General features: G+C 35.4%; 1 protein-coding gene across 4 annotated transcripts; it reads left to right on the forward strand.

Moving 5' to 3' along the window:
- The first annotated feature begins 549 nt into the window (after positions 1 to 549).
- On the forward strand, positions 550 to 23,353 carry LOC139971554 (lysosomal proton-coupled steroid conjugate and bile acid symporter SLC46A3-like). Of its 4 annotated transcripts, none has more exons than XR_011794419.1 (8): positions 550 to 691; positions 1,716 to 2,663; positions 3,744 to 3,809; positions 4,178 to 4,351; positions 17,506 to 17,589; positions 18,021 to 18,180; positions 21,345 to 21,486; positions 23,085 to 23,353. XR_011794419.1 is itself a non-coding variant. In XM_071978132.1 (8 exons), exons 2-8 carry the CDS (start codon positions 1,772 to 1,774, stop codon positions 23,114 to 23,116), a joined length of 1,482 nt encoding a protein of 493 aa, XP_071834233.1. In that variant the 5' UTR covers positions 550 to 691; positions 1,716 to 1,771; the 3' UTR covers positions 23,117 to 23,353. The 4 variants fall into 4 exon arrangements, 3 of the variants coding, with proteins under 3 accessions (XP_071834233.1, XP_071834234.1, XP_071834235.1); XM_071978132.1 differs by having other exon boundaries at positions 21,345 to 21,418; XM_071978133.1 differs by lacking the exon at positions 550 to 691 and adding an exon at positions 717 to 1,047 and having other exon boundaries at positions 21,345 to 21,418.
- Positions 23,354 to 23,435: the final 82 nt, after the last annotated feature.

Here is a 23,435-nt window from a genome sequence, read left to right on the forward strand (position 1 = left end):
AATGGCATAGGAAGGTACTTTTGAGTGGGGGGGGGGGGCTGAAGACTGATGGCCGGCCTGGGGGAGGGTTTAAGGGGAGGGGGTGTCCCCCTCCCCTTTGGAAATTTTGGGCATTTCCAGGTGGCCTCAGATGCAATTTGGTGCAATATAGCACACTTCAACACCCACTCCATTTTGTAAAGAATTTTGCATTTTCACCTGGCCTTAGATGTAATTTGGTGCTTCAAATGAGATTTTTTTCTCATTTGGAAATGAAAAAGGGGTTTTCTGACTTGCGGAGCGGGGGAGGGGGGGGGGGCGGAACGATACTTCCGCCCTTATATTTTTCACTGGGGGGGGCTGGCGCCCCCCAGCCCCCCGGTTCCTACGCCCTTGAATGAACTACACTGAGGCTGGTATGCAAGATATGCAATTTTTTCAGCAATCATTTTGCACAGGATTGCTATTAATAAAAAACTAAGGCAAATTTGTCTACAAATGGACTCAATAGTTTTACAAAACATGAAGGTATGCCACCGCTCATTTCAGTCATAGCATTACCATGTTAAATCTAGCTTATAACTCTCCGAGATTGTGACCACCATCTTTCCACAATTCTTGTGCGGATGACGAAAATCTAATGTTTTGTTGCTTCTATAGCAATTGTGGAGATAAAATATACATATTGAATAACAGAAGAATGCAACTCTACGTAATGCACTTATTTTTATTCCAAGAGAATAGTTTTGTTGATTTTATTCACACTTTTCCGATCTTTAACAAATACAATAAAACATGTTTCGTGGATCTGGTACAGTAGTAGACTAGGCCGTTTACGCCAAGGACTTGAGCATCACGAATATGAAATCCCCATGAACTGTTCACTTGCTATCTGTTAATCTTTGTTTAGGTCCAAGCCCTGCGCATCAGCCAACATGTGTCAACAAATAACATTTAGTGACCAATCGCAGCAGTTATCCTAGGCCTAGACTAAGGTAGATATGCCCGGGTTAATCCCAGGCTTGGTGTCTAGGGACCATTATTCCAACTTAGCCAGCATTTGACTATGTAAGTGACTACGTGACTAAGTGACTAGTGACTACTGAACTTAAAACAAGTCTCCCATCTTAAGTATGTTAATTATTAAATATCATCCAGGAGAGTCCATGTACATAAAGCTTAACCCTCATGTTGCAATGAGAATATTATGAGTGCTGCATTCTAAAATTCATATTATAAGCATGGGCTAGGCCTAGGCAATAGTGTGAATACAAACGTAAAATACGTCATACAATTTGTAAATGTCGTATACAAGTTTTCCATTACAAATTTTAATTTCATTTCTTTCTTAGGATATTGTGGTCTGTGAATAAATAGATTACCTTGAGTATTTTAGCTAATTATGTGTTCAGATCATATTTAGCAATGCACCATATGCCACAAATTGATGAACTATTCATGAAAGGACAGTCATACTCATAATGCACAATAGAATTAGAAAAGCAAGTAAATTGTAACAGAGTTTTTGTAAGTCAAGTTTAAGGTCTGCCATTGCTTTAGGAAACTTGCTTTCCTGTTCTGATATTAGAGTAATGCAATGACTTTTGAGAAGACAACAAAGTTGAGGGCAGCAAGGAAGGATTGAGCCGATAAACAATGTAGGCTAATAATGTACAAGCAACAATTAGTTTTCATTGGTAGCTCTGATATTCATATCAACTTTTTTTCCCCAACAGATGTACCCACTTTTGGAGGAATTTCATTAAATGGTATAAATTATCAAGCAGGCAAAATGGTACTTGGAAACCTTCTGCATGCCATTAGCGAGGCCAGAAATGTGGTCACCGTTGAGCCTGTCCTTTTCCTGTACATGTTGGGATCGTTTCTCCAGTTTATCGCAGTTCAGCAGTTACTCTACTTTAAAGTGTGCGTCATCAAATTCAATGATACAGTGATGTGTAACAACTTAACAATGTACAAGGATGAAGAGAAAGAAGTTTCCTCTGCAGCATCCCATTGGGTGATCATATTGAATCTTGCACTCACCGTACCCTCTGTAATTAGTTCATTGTTCTTAGGTTCATGGTCTGATACCACAGGCAGAAGGACGGTCATTTTACTTCCCACAGTGGGTACCATTATTTATTGTTGTTTCTTAATTGTTAGTGCCTCTTTTATTTACACCTCTGTGTGGATAATCATAGCTGCTCAAGCTATTCTTGGGGTCACTGGAGCTTACCCGATTTTAACATCGGCTGTGTTTAGTTACCTTGGTGACATCACAACTAAGGAGAATCGCACGGTCCGGTTCGGTATTTTAGAATCCATGACTTTCATTGGAAGTAGTATTGGACTTTTTACGAGTGGCTTTGTGATTGACAACTTAGGGTTTGTAGCTGTCTTCATTTATATAATCATTGTTGAAGTGTTGATAGTCATCTACGTTTTGTTGTGGCTGAGGGAATCTGTTTCACAGTACGGGAGATTTGGCATTCCCGAAAGAATCGAGGACAGCGTCGAAGCTGATTTAGGAAAAGTGGAAAAGAGGAGATGCGTGGAGCTTTTTAAAGTGGAACATTTTGTCAAATCCTTTTCAGCAGTGTTTCGTGACAGACCACAAAAGAGGCGCTTGCAAGTTATCTTGTTAGTTATTTGTCTCTTCATCCTTGAGCTTGTCGGAACTGGTAAGTAATTCTGTATCTTAGCAATGAGCATATGACTGGTAGTTTCACTTCAAGAATTTACACATAGTCGCTAGGCTTGTTGAATGACAGAACCAGACCCTTACAGACACCCCATTGATCGACATACTTTCTCGCTCACTGAGACATATATGTATAGTTTGAGCTCGCCTATTTTTTGTTTGGCAAACTTTGTCATTGGAGAATTAGGAAACTACATTGTGGCCAGTATATCTGCAACAATTAAGTTTTCATTAACATGTATCAGAAAGATCGGTTCCTTCATGTATATACCATGATCATAAACATGATCATAAACATATATTGTATATATATAATATAAACAAGGTTTGTTGAACTGGGTTTGTTTCCTCACATGTGGTTCATTGCTGGAGAATCTATAGTACAATAGCCTACATGCTTAAAGAAAGATTTCAATGCTTTATATATATTTTTTTTGGGGGGGGGGGGACAACTAGATCTTATTTTTTGGTTGTGCAAATTGCAAAGTTGGTTGTCTGAAAAATTCTGGCAATATAACAAACAATGACAAATATTTATTGTATGCTGAAGGAGATGTTTACTGTAGGCTTGGTGAATAGAACGCTAGCTTTGGGCCAGTAAAACCCCCATTCATGTTGAGGAGGACCTACCACTATAGTATTTTGGCTTTATTTCGGTATCTTCAAAGTGATGGAGGGCGATACCAAATTGTCATTGTTACCTATTTGAGGATATTAAGTTACGGTTCAATTTGAATTTGATGTTTAGCAACTAGTCATCTGCCGGACAAACTATAAAGGTGATTTTGGTCGTCCAAACAGAAGTTTGGTCATTTTGGAAAACCATTACAAAATTTGCCCTGAAAGCCTTCTTTAAAAGAAATGATAATGATGTGATTTTTTCCTATGTGAATTCTTGGAAATGTGCAGTGGACTGAAATGTTCTTCTGATGTTGTATAATCCAGAGGAATGTACAGTACTTGCAGCATATGATTCTCTTCCATCCTCTGTAATCTACTGTTCTTATGAATGATCTGATAATAAGAATATTTCATCATTGTGAATGTTATTCTTTCATAGGTGAAAGGGACACAATTACTTTCTATGTGAAGAAAGCACCTCTTGCTTGGAATTCTACATTGATAGGTAAGTGTGCTCACCATGCTTCTATATTAGTTCATAACGAGACTGTACTTGAACCTGTACTCGCTGATACCCACCTCTGCTTCCCCTTGTATTACCTTTACTGCAAGCAAGAATAATGCTTTGCTGTTTTTTCCCCCTCTTTTTTTTTCTAATTTTTTTACTGAAACCTAAATGTACTACACCTTGCAGGGAAGATGTAAACTTCAGTTGTAGCCGTTGGTTACCACATCTGTCGCTTTATTACAAAAATGCCAAGTTCATATTACTGAGTCAGTAGTAGCCATATTTATTCCACTTTATGTTCAGATTGTGATTCTGTTTCTCATACATGGTTGATTTTTTTCTTAATCTCTCTTTCTTCTCTTCAGGTGTTTTCTCTGGCGCAAGAAACCTGGCCAAGTGTTTGGGTCTGTTAGGGGTATTGCCGCTGGTTCATTTTCTTGGCCTTGGAGACCCCATAATCGCTGCAGGGTCGACTTGCTTCAGAATGGTTGGCTACATCATCATAGCTTTTGCTAGAACCACACTTGTAATGTTTTCAGGTATGTTTATGACAGTTGTTGATTTAATTGAATGTTGTAACTCTATCTTACTCTATTGTTTCTTGGAATCTTGACTGATACCCTCATGTAGTATACTGCTCATCAACTAAATTAAACTCAAATTAACTTACCTTTTTTTGTTAATTAGAGCAAACTTTGGTGTTTGGTCAACAGGTTTTATACTTCAATACCAGATTTAAGAACTATTACTCAAAATTAGATTGTATGTATGTATGTATGTATGTATGTATGTATGTATGTATGTATGTATGTATGTATGTATGTATGTATGTATGTATGTATGTATGTGTGTGTGTGTGTGTGTGTGTGTGTGTGTGTGTGTGTGTGTATGTATGTATGTATGTATGTATGTATGTATGTATGTATGTATGTATGTATGTATGTATGTATGTATGTATGTATGTATGTATGTATGTATGTATGTATGTATGTATGTATGTATGTATGTATGTATGTATGTATGTATGTATGTATGTATGTATGTATGTATGTATGTATGTATGTATGTATGTATGTATGTATGTATGTATGTATGTATGTATGTATGTATGTATGTATGTATGTATGTATGTATGTATGTATGTATGTATGTATGTATGTATGTATGTATGTATGTATGTATGTATGTATGTATGTATGTATGTATGTATGTATGTATGTATGTATGTATGTATGTATGTATGTATGTATGTATGTATGTATGTATGTATGTATGTATGTATGTATGTATGTATGTATGTATGTATGTATGTTAGATCCTCCTGCAAGCAGGAACTCGCGAAGAAGCCTCATTGGCTTATCAAAGTCGCAAGCTGACCGCTTGTCAAGCCAATTTCAACTTAAGGTCAACGAGCGAAGTTCTTAACAAAATTCATTCACTTCTCATCCTTACATAATACCTTTTCATATTACCATTCACAGTACCATTAGCAAATTGGGAAATTTCAGAAAGTTTGACTGTTTTCATTACATGACTCCATTAGACCTATGAACTAATTTGTTGTGTGACTTAGATTGAATAGCTAGAAAAGTTTTAAAATGTTGAGTTAAAAATCCAATGAGGCTCGGTTCCTTTTGTTGTTGTTTTATCATATTACCATGAAATTCACACATAAAAGAAAAAATGTTAAACTTTTCCAAATTTTGGACTGTAACCTAACATTCCATTACCAACAAACAACATTTTTGTGGGACTTTCTAGTAATGAATAGCTATCATTTCAAAACGCTATTTTCAGGTCCAAATTAGACACACTTAAATTGTTGGTTACTGATTTGTGCATGTTTCTTCGTGTATATGACTACAGGTGGCTACACCTTATTGATCAGATACAATGGATGTAAAACAATAGTACAGTATATTGTAATCTTCTGTTTTATCTATTGGTGCTTCCATATCTAGAATAAATTTGTTGTTTTTATTGTTTTCAAGTGATGAGCTTTTGTTAGTGTGTGCCTCAAAGAAGAATAAGAGATAGCCAATGAAAACTTTGTAAAATTACTCCCTCGACAATACAATACTATACAATTTAATACCCAGGGTTAGGCTTTAGCTTTAAAGGCTTTCTGTTGTGCTCTTTTAGTTTAAAAAGAAAGATGTGGTGACCCACGGGTGAATTGGGAGAAGAAGAAAAAAAAATGTTCAAGTTACTTTATCTTGTGTCACCACCACTACTCCAATATATAGCACATCTCCAATATTAAAGAGAACAGACAGTAGGAAGAAGATTGTAAGAGAAAGAATAGGAAGAGTTACGTTAAGAGTTACGTTAAGTAGTAGGGATGCAAAGGATATACTGTCCCGCCGGATAATAACAAACTATCCAGTTCCAGTTCCGGCTGGATCTATCCAGATATCTGCCCAGAATTATCACTTTACAAAGATGTCGGTAGTGACTTAAATTTGTGCTCATTGAGAAAAGCTAATAAGATTTATTTTTTTGACAAATGTATGTAAAACAATGACTGTTCATCTCAAGTTCCTTCTTTTACAACATTCTGAGCAAAAGTCCAATCTGGCCGGATCTTTTGGAAGGATCCAGCTTAAATTTTGGGGATCCATTGCATCCCCAACTTAAAATTGTCTGCAGATAAAGGACAAAAGGTGACAGAAAAAAATCTGTCTTAAAGATTGATTTTGCTGAAAGAAAATCACAGATGTCAACATTTTACTTACTATATGTCCGTTTGATTTTGTGAGCAGTCATAGGAATGATATACTGTAACATATTGGTCTACACAGCTCTTTCCTTGTCCTGATAATTATTCATTTTTATCTCAATACATTACATGTATAGAGATATTGTAACAGTAAGTGGGACTCTCTCTTCTCTTAAAAAATTTTCAGCGTGTTCATATAAAGTTCTTTTTCTCTGAAATTTCCAGAGCAAGCATAATTTGGCCAAATCCCTCTGAAAAACCGTTGAACCAAGGCTTTTTTGCACACGCTACGAAACTTGTTTGTTTCCTTGTTTTTGATAATTAAGCCCCGCCTCCAAGTTTGGTTTGTAGCAGATTGGCAATGACTCAAGCCCCGCCTCCAAGTCTGGTTTGTAGCAGATTGGCAATGACTCATGCCCCGCCTCCAATTCTGGTTTGTAGCAGATTGGTTAGGACTCATGGCAGCTACATGTTAGATATACGAAAATGGCCACCCTCGCGACCAATTTTCTATACTGTTGTGAGATATGCTGCTGGTACTGGTAGTGTATTGCACTCTAATTTCATACACATTGTCGTACTACATTTAATTTATATTAGGACTTCGTCTGTTTATAGCTCCATGGTTTTAGTAATATCAATTTAAGGATTGTACTGTTGTTCAGGTAGTTTTTCAGAGCAAGAGTCATGATAAATTTGTTTGATTGCCCATCAGGTATTTTTGTACAATTACTTATACACATTGTTGTGTTTACAAGTTTAGGCTAGGCCTACAGTAGTGCATCCTATATTAGACTTTCATTTAGTAATGGCCACATTAGCATTGTACTGGTGGTGTTCAGGCAGTTTTGGGCCAGGGTGCAGTAAGTTTGTTCGATTGCCTTACAGTGTGTTTTAATTTTAACTTAAGTTTCCAACTTATATTTTAACTGTGACTCCATAAATTTAACATAATGTGAATGGTATAATACAACAACTATTAATTTGGAATAGGCCTAGAGTGTATATTGTGCATTTCTAGAATGAAGCATCATTATGAATTAACAGCTTGTTTAGTATATTTCTTTAACCCCCCCCCCCAAAAAAAAAAAAAAAGAAAGAATTAAGAACAAAAAATATAATCTATCACATTTTATTTTCACTGGAGTATGTATAAAAGAGGAGCCAGCCTTAGCATCACAACTTTTATAAGACTATAAAAATTGGATAAGGTTATGTTTTATTTATAAGGATATAAGATGTATAACTATAAGGTTATAAGAAGTATGTTTAGCTTTCTTTTGAACCTGTGATGTTTGACATCAAATATTCAAAGAATTAAAAGAAAATACTAAAATGGAGAGGAACTGGGGTGGCTATAAGGAGAGGAGGAGGCCACCCATCACTTTCAATTAAAAACTTGTAATCTACTTGTACATTTTTTTTTCCAAGTCATAAATCCACGAAATCTTCATGTCAAAATTATTGAGAAGGAAAAACGTGGGTTGTTTTGATACTTGGAAGTGTACACAGTTTTGATGGTAGTCACCACAACAGTCTACAGTAACGTACAGTAGGTCGATAGGCCTAGCTTTCTCAAGGTGGGCATCAAGAATATGGTTGAGTTGTTCGCCTCTTCTTATTTGACTGTTGTCATTGACGTCAAACTATATGACCAAAAATATTATATATATTGATATTAATAATTGTAGAGACAGAGCAAAGATATGAAAGTAGGAATCGAAATTAGAACTTAAAGTATTGAGATACTGCATCATTGATGCTCTTGTCTATGTTTTGTTGTGTTGACAGTGTTGCTCTGGTATGCCCTCCCCACATCCCAGTATACCTCTGTCACAGTGGTGTGTGAACAAGAAATAAATGGATGAATGGATGAATGAATGAATGAATCAATGTATCCACAGTGCAAACATAATACATAGTAATATATACAAGTAAACCAAATAATGATAAGAACAAATGTAGAATTACAAAATAAACAACAAGTGTACACTGAGATAAACAGAGACCAGAACAAAGTTCTGAGGCGAACTTACACAAAGTCTGGCCACCGTGCTAGGAAAGAAAAATAAATAAATAATGCTGACAGACATTGCTACTTTGTTACATACATTATCAATGTGCAATGTGCAATTTAGATTCTCATGAATAGTAACCCCTAAAAATTAAGTACATGTCACTCTCTTAACAACAGTTTTATTTATTTTGATATTTACATGTGGTAACCTCTTTCCCATAAAATGAAATAAAATGAAACTTGTTTTATCTGCATTTAACGATAGTCTGTTGCTACAAAGCCAGTTATTAACAGAATAAAGTTCATTATTTATTTTTATTGCCCCTTCTGTTAGGTCTTTATGATATTAGAGAATAATAGTGGTATCATCAGCAAACATTGTATAATTAAATTTGTCAGAAGAAGCACTGATATCATTCATATTGATAATGAATATCAGGGGATCAAGTGTAGATCCCTGGGGAACTAATGTTCACATACTGAGTGCGATTTTTTAGATGGCTAGAGATCCAGTTGTGAACTCTGCCTCTCAGGCCATACACGTATGTGCAATTTATGTAATAGTATACTATGATGAACAGTGTCAAAAGCCTTCTAAAAGTCTAAAAATATACCAAGAGAATACATTTTATGATCAAGGGCATATGTTACCTTATTAACAACATTCCCAAAAGCCATAAACGTAGATTGTGTACTCTTACGGAAGTCATACTGATTATATATTGGAAAGAATGTTGGAATTACTAAGAAAATGTGAAAATCGTTACGAAAGTTACATCTCATATTCTCTTTGACAATTTGATTACAGAGGATGAAACAGGAAGTTATACTGCCCACATATTTACCTCTCTCCCCCAACAGAGTTAAACTAATGTAACAAGAAATGACCACACTATGGCATCTATGATGTGTGCCATGGGGAAAGGAGTTTGATCGGCTCCTGCAGCACGAATCAAACTCATGGTATCAAGTAGATATATAGCCAGATGAAGATCTAATATACCATTTAATTCAACTACTTGTTCTTGACCTTATTTCTTGTTAACATACCTCTGTGACACCTCCATTATTGAGATGGGCCATTTAGCTGACCCAGTGGAAAATGTTGTTCCTTTATGTCTCTTGTGTAAAATACTGTATGCTGTACTCAACCACTCTTATGTGTAGTGCGTTACAGTATAATTATACATACCTATGAGAAAAGACCTGTGGGTGGGAGGGGGGTGTGGGGGGGATGATGAGGGAGAGCATTACCTCCTCATCAAATCTTTTGTGAGGTTATGTGGGTTCTCCTATGTTCTAATGATAAGATGTGCACTGTTGCAGATTGGGAGTTAGTCTGTGTCATGCTATCCTTAAAACAAGCAAGAAAAATATGGAAGTTTTCCAAAAATGCTCAAAATGTTATTGGCAAAACTATGTGTACAAGGTTGGATGTCATCATTCATTTTTACAAGTAAATATGGATATGCAAATTAGGATAGCACCCCCAAATTGACATGGATACAGTACTCTGGCTATCCAACCTTCAGAAACTCATGTCAAGGCAAGCTTGTTGTCATTTATGTGTGAAATGGTTGCAACGGCATAAATGACCATTGTTCCCTCCTCCGCCCCCTCTCCTGCAGACCACCAACACCATCACCTAACCCCCTCTGGCTAAGTTACTCAGCATTATAACTAGTTGCAAGATTCCATTGCATTGTACTGAACATAAGAGATATCAGTTTCAGAATCTAAAAGGTTCTGCTCTTCTAAAAACTGAATCAATTTTTTTGATCTCAGCCCATTTTCTGCACCAAAGGAGTAAATTTTACCAATACAATCTGGTATAATTTCACAGAATTTGTTTGACTTTTACAAAGTCATAAACACCCACCTGCAGAGCTTTGGGCCATACTTTCTGGTAACTTTGAAGTTCAAAAAAATAAACACTTGTCATATGACCTTGGAATGTAAAAATTCCACAAATTTGATTTCTGTTTGATGGTGTGCGACCTATATTAGTTGACCTTGACCTGGGTGACCTTGGTAATAGGTCATAATAGCCCAGTTGGCTGCGTTCCCCTTCAGGACATCAAACAGCAAATTTTTCCTTTTTTTAATATTTTTTTTATCTGATATGATCAATTGTAAGGTCATCCAGCATTTCATATTACTACATATAAAGTTTAACTTTCATTGACATGGTATGTTTTAGACTTTAAAAGGCTTCATAATTCAATAAGACTATTAAAATATCAAACTAGCTCAGTGAGTAGTGAGTATTATTAGTGTGTGAATACTTTCCAAACTTTAGCAATGCTACAGTATTTTTACTTACAGTAGGAAATATTAGTGCTACTTGTAATATTAATCTCAGCAATGGACCCATTCTACTGTATCAAGAGGGGATTGTGACAATCATGCATTTCATTTAAAAGGATTGTCTGGTGGCCCAAAGAAGTTACCTTAAAAAATGATAAATAATTTTCCAAACATGTTGTCAAAGTATGAGAATGCTAAATGTTGCGTTTGACAGAGAAACAATTGTTTAATCGTTAAGGATGGACATTTCCAATATGATTTGAACAGTACAGAACGTGGAGTCATCTACGCTAATGCAGATTGCAACATAACCCACACTCCATACAAAGTGAATTTTATTTCAGCAATTTCGAAGAACAGTTTATGAACTGTGGTTTGAGTGTGAGAGTATATTATGTGCAACGCTATACGTATACCAACTGGGCATGGTACAGTAGGCTATATACGTTCGCGATATCTACGTTATATATAATAGGCAATCACCTGTGCGTGTACACGTGAGAGTGTATTTGCTGCGGAAATGGGAGTGCTAACTTCAAGTTGCCTGTTTTGCCTATTTGCCTGCACTACGTCAATCACCATATTGAAGCGTTCGAACAAACGGTACTTTTGGTGAGAATCTGGTGAATTTGAAAACCAGATTTCTACATTCATGAAGAAAACGTCGAATGGGGTCAATTTTTACATGATTAGAAAGAGAAAAATAATGACTACAAGAACAATGTATCAAAATCTTCCACCAGACGATTCCTTTAATACACAGGGTATTAAATATTCCATGTTGTGTAGCAAAATCTTATGGAACATTTGCTATGAAATTGCTATTGTATACAAAGTCTGCAAAGATGTATAAAATTTTTTTTTTTACACAGGAATTGTAGTACTTTATAAAGAGACCAGATTCAGAGCCTTCAAAATTTCTATACTCAAAATTTGAACACAAAATTTATTCCCCGGTTTACATTACCATATATATTTAAAAAAATATAAAAACTTGAAGTATCTGTGGTGAGAAGATGAATATAAAGCTCCAAGTGGCCAGATGAGATTGAATTTGTTTGCCGAATATTTAACCAAACCTTTCTACTTCAGACAGTACAGTAAATAGTCCATGTATAGGGTTCATGCCTCTGGGTAAAGCTTAGTTCTGAATGGAATTTATACATCTCATATTCTTAAGGTTTTTCCCCCCTGATTGATGTTATTTGAATATCACTTTTAATCTGGTTTTGAATTTTGGCATTCATTATTGATTATTGATTATGTCAGTGACAAACCTTGTCAAGAGGGAGATTTAGGGCTTTCTTTTCATTTTCAAATATTTTGCCAACGGTGCTGTGAAACTACAAGCTGGACAATTGGCCAAACAAGTGTCCGTTTTTTAAATTGGTCAGAAGTTATTTGAAATTTGTACAGAATGCAGCATCAAGGTGCAAAATGAAGCATTGCTTTTTATGGTATTAACAAAAAGTAGCTTAGTTTATGTCAAAATGTAAATTTGCAAACACAAATCTTGTCATAAATTATGAATACCATCAATTGAATATTTGCACAATCTGTCAAAAGAAACAATATGGCTTGTTTTAATATTTGCATGTTGTGGCTATTTTAGCATATCTAGGTAACTGAGTTTTGGTTACTATAAGTGTATTGGTACTCTCTACGGGTAGAGTCTGTATACAATTATTTTAAGAGGCATCCAGGGATTGCTACAGCTGCAAGAATAATAATAAGAAGTCTGCAATATTTGACTGTTTTAAAGCACTCACCATTCAAAAATTCTAATAATAAAAGCCCCACATAAATTCAAGTTTAGAATCACAATAAATTGAGACAAAATTGCGAAGTAGTTTATTATCACTGAGTCTCATTAAATGGCTGGCAAGTTGTCAAAAAGTGGAGCTTCTCTCTTCATTAGACTAGCTAAGAATATATAGTTCTAATATATAGTTCTAAAGATCACCCACTTCACTCCGAGTTGATCTCTCTGTGCAATAGAACCGACAATCTACGAAATCCTACTATCTTGCCAACTTTTAGAATTATGCTTTTTAAGAACTCATTTATCTACAGGGCAGCCATTTATATTCCAAATGGGTTTTTAGAATCTCTGTTATAATCCTTTTAATCTTTCAAACTTCTAATCCTCCATCTTGTTTCTTATTTTTTCATACTTTCTTGATGGTACATTTTTACGTCTTTTGTGTATCATTATTATGTGTCCTATTTATAAATTTTGTAATTTATACTGGAATAAAGAAATTGAATTGAATTGAAGTAAAACACAAATTAATTACATTTAGAAAAGCAGTAGGTGGGGTACTTGCTGATCCCAAAGTTTACCATTACTAAGTGCCAAAGATTTGTGTCTCAGTCCAGTATCACAGGTTGGTGATGAAAAACATTCAGATGGATTTATTACCTTGTGCTTGTACTTATGATAGAGTCTGGAAATAAATATTATAAATCTGGAAAGCATTCATAGCAGCAAGGTATTTTCTGTAATTGTTCAAAAAAAGAGTGAAAATCTTGTTTAGACTTTTGATGTCATGTCAGGCATACCTCGGCAAAATCACAGAGAGTAAAAAAAGACAGATGCCACCCACCAGAGAGAGAAAGAGAGGGTCTTTTTTGATGTTTCAGAGCAGATGTTCCAACCTGTGTGGGTGTATCTGGTCATTCTCCAAAGTGAATGATGTTACCTAACCAAGACATCAAATAGTCTCCATGCCTCTTGTGACATTTCATGTTTAAATATTTATGCTTTTATATCTGCAAATATTCCCAGTTAAACCTATTTTAATTGACAGTTCATGACAGATAACGCTGACAGTTGTCAAGTTCAAGTTTTCTTTACGGAATGATGAATCGAAAGGTCTAGAGTTGTACTGCAGAATATATCCTCCCCCACCAACCCCCCCCCCCCACCTCTGTCCAAAAACAAAGAAGGGAAAGAATCTAATAGGTTTTCTTTCATTTAGCTTGTAAAATATGTCTTATTGCTTTATTATTGTTAATATTTATCTGTACTATCTGATTGAAACTAAACCATTAAAGTGTGAAACCAATCACATTTCATAATTAGCATTAGGCTGTATATCTTTTTGGAAATTAAATGAACGTATTGCGGCTTGGAAAAACAAAGCCAGGTTGTTTATGTCCAGTCCTTTTTTATTTTTTTCCTTTTTCTTCTTCTTCCTTTCATTTGCTGTGCTTGTGCCTTTTTAGGTGTGAAAAGTATCACAACTGTTTTCCCTAAGCTGTCATTCGGTATTGTTGTTTTGTGTAACTTTTTATCCTATTGTTGTGACAGTTTGCAGTTGCTACGGCAACAATGTCAACTACCATAACAGTTGTGTACTTTGCAGAAAGAAATATATTCAGTTCATCAACTTCTGTAACATCTCTTTGGGTTTGACTCTTGTTGAATCTTTTGCCAAAGGCACAAAAAAAGAGGTAACTTTACCTGAGAGATTTGATTTCATAGGTATTATTCATATTTTATTGATTTTTAAATGTTAGCTTAAAGCAGCAGGATGTGTTATAATAGTGGTGTTTCTTGCTGTGGACTGACTTGACTACAAATACCCATTGTATATTTTTTTTGTAGTTTTAATGCCTGTGGCCACAAGAAATGCTTGAGTGCTTTACAAAATTAAGTCATTTTCTTCTGAAAAAAATATGAAAAGAAAACAGAAATAAAATAAAATAAAATTGTAACTCTTAACCTACCTAGGAATACAATGTCACCTAATTAGTTTTTAATAACATGCTTGTTGTCTAGTCTGATTTGCATGTAGACCAATAGGGGCAAAAATTGCCAGCTGATTGCACCATTTTGGGGAAGGCAATAGATTCCCTGCACATATGCACTGGATGACAGTTCTCTAGTTCCTTCACTGAAAATATTCCTCCTAGCACGTAGGAAGTACATTAGAGGTTTCATTTAAATAAAAAGTCTGCTACTTTAAAGATGTTACAAATACAGTACTGAACGTGCAAAGCTTTTAACAGATAAAATTACACCAGGCAAGCCTGACTCTAGTTTGTGAAGGCCGGTTGTAGCATATTGGCGGGCTAAATTGATGAGAAGTGGGAATTTAGGGAAAGCTCACGGTGAGAACCGATATTTACTACCTGAGCTAAGTACTTTATCTATATAAAGGGAGACTGAAGAAGCTTGGAAGGTTACACTATACATTTTATATACCAAGCACAGAGGAATGGATGAATTAGCATATGGATTGACCATGGAAGGACAAGACAGAATATAATAACAACAAAAATCCTTGAATTTACAATTTCCAGGAGAATGGAACTTAATTGACATTTCTTGATAAGAAATTTTGGTATTTATTGTGTCTGGCATCAAACTTGCATTAGAAAGTTGAGTTAAACATTTATTTGTAAAGAACCACATGAACATGTTCTAGAAAAAAAGTTAAGTCCATTTTCTTTGACTATTTTTCATCTTCACATTCTCTTGTTATATAAGCTGTAAAATTAAATCTCCATTTTGTGTATTTGGAAGCAAACTTGGATGCCCCCTCCCACACCCAAATGTCATACACACAAAGAACTTCAAGGGTCTTGTTTCAGAAATATGTGTAATTATCAAAAGCATCGATTGTACTCACTAAATTTGAAAAGTTTTACCATCAAGTTTGGCACATACTGCTTTTCACTACCTGGTCACTATAAACTAACTGTTAATCAATGTGTGCAGGTACGTTCCACAGGGATTTTGCCAAAGCAATTTAACACCCCAAATGTGTGTTTTTGGATAGGCTATGACCTGTTCAGGATTCTAGTTTTGGTAAAGGCATTCCATGATTTCAAGAAAATAACCGGTGCTGAGGACGGATACAGAAGTATAATGTATACTAAAGCGGAAGAGACAAAATTGTTTTAACATTATTGGAGTGTGTAGATGGAAATTGGAAGGGGTGGGATAAGGGTGTGTGGGATAAGGGAAACTTCATTGGCTCCGTATCAGCTACAGAATTCAGTATAAACTACTTCTTCTCACCTGTTGTGCTCATCATCTGGGAAAGCCTGTGTACCTGTCGCAACTTCTCTTGCCATATATTCCAACTCGCACACTTCGTTCCTTCAACAAACTGTATTTAACTGTTCCTAAACCATGCTTGAAGACCTATAGTTACAGAATCTTTGAATGCTCTGGCTCTTATATCTGGAGCAAGTTACCAGATCACATTCGAACTTGCTCTAAACTTTTTACATTCAAAAGTCAATAAGACCCATCTTTTCACTTGCTCTTTTGTAAATAAATCTGCTTTCTTTGTTAAGCGCCTTGAGCAGTGACTTTTGTCTACTGATTTGGCACTATATAAGTCTCATTTATTATGATTATTATAAGGGTGTGTGGGATAAGGGTGTGTGGGATAAGGGGTGTGGGATAAGGGGGTTTGGGGGATTGACCCTATATAATGGAATAAAATCTCCAGTGCATCTTATCATGCTATAACATTGTTGTTGACAATTTACTTGTATTATAAACAATTTAACTTCAGCATGTACTGTACTCTTTTCACAGTTACAGAAATAGTTCAGTGATTTAAGGTTTGCATGGAATGTTAGCTAAGATAAAGAAGTTACGTTTTATCTGATCCTTGGCAAATCCTGGCGACATGCAGTTGCCTTGTAGTCCAGACAGCGGTTGAGTTTTATCTTGCTTCCATTTGTCTTGCTGTTAAAACAAATTCCATCCTTGAACTGAGAACTAGGTTTTTTTTATTAAATGCTGAAGAAAAGGTTTTGTAGAAGGGAGAGAAAAAAACAAAATCTGTACTGTTTGAAGAAAAAATCTCAAGATGAAAATGTACTTTTGGCAAATTCATGAACTTATCTAAAATTCTAAATTTGCAGGGATTTTGAGGGGTTACCTTTTAATAATGCTATACAGTTGTGCTTATATTTGTAAACTTAAGAGTAACTGGTCTCTCTTGTGAGTCCCAAAGGGTTCATGAACACAAGAGGTAAAGTGAGTTTGTTGTACTAGTCTGTTAAAGTCACAAAAGAAACACGTGCAAACAAATATCAACATAATTAGTCTCTTTGCCAGCCTTTTGTTTTCTCCATTTTAGATGAATAGTTTATTGTTTCTTAGTTCAACCATGCGGTATGCTTTGATAGATCAAGTACTTAGTAAAAGGAATGCATGGGCACCCTCCTCAGGGGTTGTACTTGGGAAGCATTTTGGAAAGTGAAATGTCACCATCTTATACCTTCTTAGATTTACTTTTCTTGAAACATGTTCTCTGATTACAGTCTAAAGCAAGTAACTACCACTAATGACTATCTTTTGTTATGCAGATGTAGACAAGTTTATTGTTATGTACATTTGTGGTGATCTCATGAAGCATATATATATGCAAATGCATAAACAAGTTATCTGAAGTGAAAATAAACCATTGGGAGTTGCATTGTACTGATAACCTGGGGGAATACAGCTTCATGATGCAATGTAAAGTGTTGCTTCTAGTGAGAGATTCATACATTCAATTGGAAGAATCAATCGTTCATGAATTCAAAACTTTTTATCTTTAAAATATTGAAATTATTGTCATAAAAAAAGTCCTTTTATTTTATTTTATTTTGTTTTGTTTTGTTTTCTCTATTCTTTATAGCTGTAGCTTTCATGACTTTTGCTGGAATTCCTGCAGCTTGTACCAGAGCAATGTTATCCAAACTGGTGGCTCCATCAGAACAAGGTAAATATGTGGTACATATCAGGGAGTCTCCATGGGAATAAATGTTCAAATTAAACATCAAATGAACGTGTATCGAATATGGGATGTAGACGAAATTTCACGGCTTGCCGAGATTAGATTCTTGTTTTCCGTTTCTATTGTAAATTTACCATCGAATGGTCATATCAGTAAAAGGGTAAATTAAACGTGTTTTGTACGAGTGTTGCATGGGCCCATCACATTTATAGCAAGAGACAAAAAATGAAATAGTTGAATATTAATAATGTGTAGGACTTTGGAGTTTAACTTTCGTGAGGGCGTTACTTACTCCTAATTTTAATGACGCATATATTAGCACAGCCGTCCGTTACCAGCTATATTTATACAAATGAATATGAGTGTAATTTTAAGGAATAACGAAACTCATTATTATGATTCTTTGTTCACTATAGGTAGTTTATTTGCATTTACTGCTGCCATGGAGACGATCACTGGTTTCTTGGGTTCACTGGTCTTTAATGCTGTCTACCCAGCCACCTTGGACATCATCGGAGGTGGTTTAGTCTACCTTTTAATGGCTGGGCTTCTGGTTATTCCTGTCGCTCTGCTGATGTAAGTAAACTCACAATCTTGCCCGATGGGACAAAAAGACATGTTGAAACAAACCTCCAGAAAATATCTATTTCTCCTAATTTATTATTATTATTGGCTACTATGTTCAAGAAGCTAATCACCAGAAATATTTAATTCTCCTTATTATGATTGGCTTTCAAAAAACCCTCTGGAAAGGTATAATTCTCATTATTATTTTATTGGCTACTGTGCTCAAACAAATCACCTTACTATTGTTATCGGCTACTATGTTTAAACAATCCTCCAGAAATATTTACTTTTCCTTATGATTAGTGGCTACTATGTTAAAACAAACCTCCAGAAATATAATATGAGTTTAGCAAACTTCTAGAATATTTAATTCTCATTATTATTATTATTATTATGATTATTGGCTACTATGCTTAAACAAACCTCCAGAAATATAATATGAGTTAAGCAAACCTCTAGAAATATTTAATTCTCTATGTAACAGTTGCCAATAAAAGTTCCCTAAGGAAATAGTAGAGATTAAATGCTCTGAAGGGAACTTTCATCACTTTTCTTTAGTCTTTTGTTGTATCTACCAAAAGAATATTATCCAAGTAAAATAAATAAACAGAGGTTGTCTTAGGTTGGCTCCTTAGACAAACTTTCTTTTACTAACACTCGATAGTTTTGATTAATATTTCTGACTCGAAATGAAATGTACCGCTTTATGCCAGTGTGGATTAGAAAGGCTTTTCCACTAGAACCATCACTTTATGATATGGTCATAGGATTGAGATCACCAACAGTTCAAGTTTTCGCAAAAGTTGGGGGAAAAAAGAAATCCTCTTGAAGGTTTAAACTCTGGTGTGTTTCTCTACTTGATCAGAACCTATCATCTGATTGATAACCCCCTCTCAAGGAGTTTGGGAAAATTGCTGTATCAACTCATAAATAGTTTATGGGAGTTGCTATGAACTATTATATTAAAACATAACCTTTGAAAATGCTGGACAAGATATTTTATCACTGTAAACTCAGAGTTCATAGAGGAGACAGCCTGAAGGGTGAAGGCTTGTACCATTTATAAACATAATTTACGTTTGTCTTGTCTTTAAGGTGAAAGCAAAAGACGAATTGTTCTTTAAATCAGGGAGGTGGAGAGGGTGGGAGGGGGGGGGGGAGAGGGGGAGTCAGAAGGCTGGCTGTGTGTAGATTATTTATGGATTTTCTATGTTTGGGGATATTTGATTATACAAAACCACTTGAAACACTCAAGAATAATATTCCCTTGTTGAAAAACAAATGGAACTGATTTTGAAAAAATTCCTGATGTAACTGAAAATACAATGTATCAGAATGTAACATAAATAAGGATGGACAGGTGTTTTTAAGACAGATTAAAAAAAGAAAATAAAAAAGGGAGGAAAAAGAATGCAGAGTGTGTTATAAATTTTTCAACAACCAGGGTCCAGTCCAAGATTGTAGATTAAGTACAAAATCCCAACATTTGAGTTCTCCAAATCTAAAGAGAGGAGACATTTGGCAATTTTATCAAAAGACTTTTTAAGACATCTGATCTGGACAGTTGCACTCCCTCCACCCACAACTGAATTCTTGATTCTCTCATTAGATAGAAAGTCCTAGCCATTTGTTGATGAGGTGAGGGGGGGGGGGTTGGGAATGTAAGTGGGTGATGTGATAGTGGGGGGACTTTGTGGGGATTTTTTTTCTCAAAATTTGATCGAGTATGTCGATGGCATTTTAAGGTTACCTTAAAGGAATACTCCTGACTTATGATGTTTGATTTAAGTGTATACATGCATTTAAGAAACTTAAAATAGAACATTTAATATCATAATTGTACACATATCTCGGTTTAAGACAATGTTGCAAATTGTCAAAGAGATCTTACATAAATCCTGAGCGCATGGTGTGTACTAGTTTTTGCATCATTGATATCTCAGGTTAAGGTATATTATCTTTTTGGCATTTCACTTCATTTGTTTTGTGCCTCGGCTGAGGAAATCGTTGACAGTGACTCGGCACAAAGTAGACTTATTTCCCACAGGGCTATTCTCCAGATCAACCCTGCTTGACAGTTTAATACCATCCAAAATATTATATAGACACACCGTTTGTTGTTAAAAAAAGTTACTGCCAAACAGTGCTGATCAAATTCGGATTGGGGGGGGGGGGGGTTCTGTGATTAGTGTTTGATTTACGATGCCCGTAAGGCCAATGTTTACGCAAAAAGTGAACGTGAATTCCCAAAAGTGACATATGTTGATGACAGATTTACAGATTAAGAGATCTTGCAAAAAATGTATCCAAACTAGATTTAACTTTTGTCTCTTTCTTATCTCTGCCCTGGTATTCAGAGGGGGCGAGAATACATCTGATGGTGGTCCTCAAGAGGGTGAAGCAAGGGTTGGGCTAGCTATTAGATGGTTTTCCTCATACATTTAGGTTTTTGATAGTGTGCGTATTACCACATTCAGTTTGAGCTAGCTATTAGATGGTTTTATTAAATATCTTTGTTTTTTATTGTGTGTGTATAACCACATTCAGTTTGAGCTAGCTATTAGATGGTTTTATTTACATATCTATGTTTTATATTGTGTGTGTATTACCACATGCAGTTTGAGCTAGCTATTAGATGGTTTTATTAAATATCTTTGTTTTTTATTGTGTGTGTATTACCATATACAGTTGAGCTAGCTATTAGATGGTTTTATTTACATATCTATGTTTTATATTGTGTGTGTATTACCACATGCAGTTTGAGCTAGCTATTAGATGGTTTTATTTACATATCTTTGTTTTTTATTGTGTGTGTATTACCATATATACAGTTGAGCTAGCTATTAGATGGTTTAATTTACATATCTCTGTTTTTGATAGTGTGTTTATGACCACATTCAGTTTGAACTAGCTATTACATGGTTTTATTTACATATCTATGTTTTTTATTGTGTGTGTATAACCACATTCAGTTTGAGCTAGCTATTAGATGGTTTTCTTTACATATCTATGTTTTTTATTGTGTGTGTATTACCATATACAGTTGAGCTAGCTATTAGATGGTTTTATTTACATATCTATGTTTTTGATAGTGTGTGTATGACCACATTCAGTTATGAATGTATCTAGTTGTGCCTCTGACAGTTTTGTCTTACCATTACCGTATTTTACAGATGGGTGAGATATCTGAAACGGTACGACGACACTTACCAGATCGAGGAGCAGCCCGAGGAGCAGCCTGAGGAAGGTAATTGATATACACTCGTGCAACCTCTCTTCTCAAAATCACTGTATACTGCAGCATCATCACATGGTGTAAGTTTTAATGTCTTGAATCCATGAAATGGTAAACAGATTTCTGCCCTAAAAAGAACAGTCCCTTCCCCCACTCCCTATTAAGGGAATAAATGTTTTAGCATCCCTCCTTGCACTAACTGTTAACATCAGTTATGTACATCAACTTGTCTGACATTTCATCAAATGGGGCAGAACTACCCAAACATCTAAAAACAAAATTTAAGCTTCCTTTTATATCCTCATTTTGTGATTGGGGAGTTTTCAAATATAATTGAAGGTGAAATTTAACACTGAAATTCGTTTTGATCTAATAACATTGATGCGAAATGTAATTTAATAAACAGATCTATAACTTATGAACAAGACATCTTCTGATATCATGAGATTTTATGGTTTGATGCAACTACTGCAGAACATTGATTGATCGAGTGGTTAGTTAAACTGTGTTTCATCAAAAATGGATTGCAATTATTTGAAATGAGAAAATATGGTAATTTAAAATGGTCAAGTTTTTTTCATTGAAGAATGTGAGGAGAAGCCATATGAAACTTATTAATTAAAATGTTTTAGGAAACCTGACACAAGTTTGAGAGTGAGGGGCCGGGGCCAGATAAATCAATGCTGTGATATGTATTTGGGGGCAGGGTGTTTGGGGCCTGGCACTTAATACAAATCAAACCAAGTTACTAATGATCAGAGCTGCTTATATTTCAAGTGTTTTGAATGTCATTAAATTGCTCAATCATCTATCAGTATGGGTTTTCAGTATTTATTATCGCTTTGATAAATTTAAAGCATTCTCACACTATAGGAAGCTATGCAGAGTCTGGTGTCTATTGCTTTGCCACAAGAGGTGGTGGGGAGGAGGTGGTGGGGAGGAGGTGGTGGAGTGGAGGTGGTGTGGAGGTGGTGGAGAGGAGGTGGTGGGGAGGAGGTGGTGGTGAAGAGGAGGAGGTGGTATGGAGGTGGTGGAGAGGAGGTGGTGGAGTAGTTATTGTTTGTTTCTCATTACTGATCATCTTAATCGGGTGTAGATGATCATTTTTTTCTATCTATGGTGGCATGAGTTCTGTGAGAACTGCAACATACGTTTAGTCATGTCAACATGTTGATGACAGTCACCTTACACAGTAGAACAATGAAAGGAACCAGGAAAATATGAATTTAAGTCTCATGTTTGTCTGTCAAAAGTATTTTGTTTTGTTTACTTTTGTTGCTCACAGTAATATTAATTTGTTGTCCATTGGTTTTAATATTATTTCATTGTTTTGTTGTTGTGGTTACTAATCGCACATAACACATTGCTTAAATAACCTGCATTCGTGAAATACATTAAAGTGAGCAATCAACTAGGGTGAGCATCACTCACTGTTTTGCCAGTGTATGTGTGAACTTGTATGTGACTTGCATTTTATATCCATGAAGTATCTAGTTAATGCTCTGATTATTACATTGACTGCTACTATGAGCATCCTAGATGATTTGGATAACAGATCAGATTGAGGTAAGCCTTGGGTGGGGTTACTGTATCTTGAGGGGTGGGGGGAGGGGGAAGAAAAAAAAAGGACAAAACATTGCAGCAGCAGAAATCATTGGATTTATGAATTTTCTTGCAGATCCACCATTAACAGAAGAAGGAAGCTTTTAAGAACCATTTGATATAACTGCAGCCTAGATTGAATCTCGCAGCTTGCATAATAGAGTACACTGCTATTTGCTGTTTGTTTTTAACTGGTCTTAATTTAAAGCTTATTATTTTTGGAAGATGTATTCCTGTGCGTTCATTTTATTCTACAGTGTATTATAATGTAGTACATGTGTTGGAAAGTATTCAGATGTTTCTTTAAGCTTTTATTTAAATTCCTTTTGTAGTAATATCTGGTTCCTGCTCCTCCTAAAAACATTTTAAGTTAAAGCCATTGATGCACAGAGACTAATGTATCCTCTCCCCCTGTCCCCTCTCCCCC

This window comes from Apostichopus japonicus, chromosome 8 (genome assembly GCF_037975245.1).
Source record: "Apostichopus japonicus isolate 1M-3 chromosome 8, ASM3797524v1, whole genome shotgun sequence".
NCBI classification, from domain to species: domain Eukaryota; kingdom Metazoa; phylum Echinodermata; class Holothuroidea; order Aspidochirotida; family Stichopodidae; genus Apostichopus; species Apostichopus japonicus.

Excerpts from the sequence above, each read along its gene's own strand:
- LOC139971554 (XM_071978132.1), top strand. The coding sequence starts at position 1,772 with ATGGTACTTGGAAACCTTCTGCATGCCATTAGCGAGGCCAGAAATGTG. Across the intron at positions 2,664-3,743 it reads CCTTGAGCTTGTCGGAACTG|GTGAAAGGGACACAATTACT; the intron begins GTAAGTAATTCT and ends ATTCTTTCATAG. Across the intron at positions 18,181-21,344 it reads ATTCCTGTCGCTCTGCTGAT|ATGGGTGAGATATCTGAAAC; the intron begins GTAAGTAAACTC and ends CGTATTTTACAG.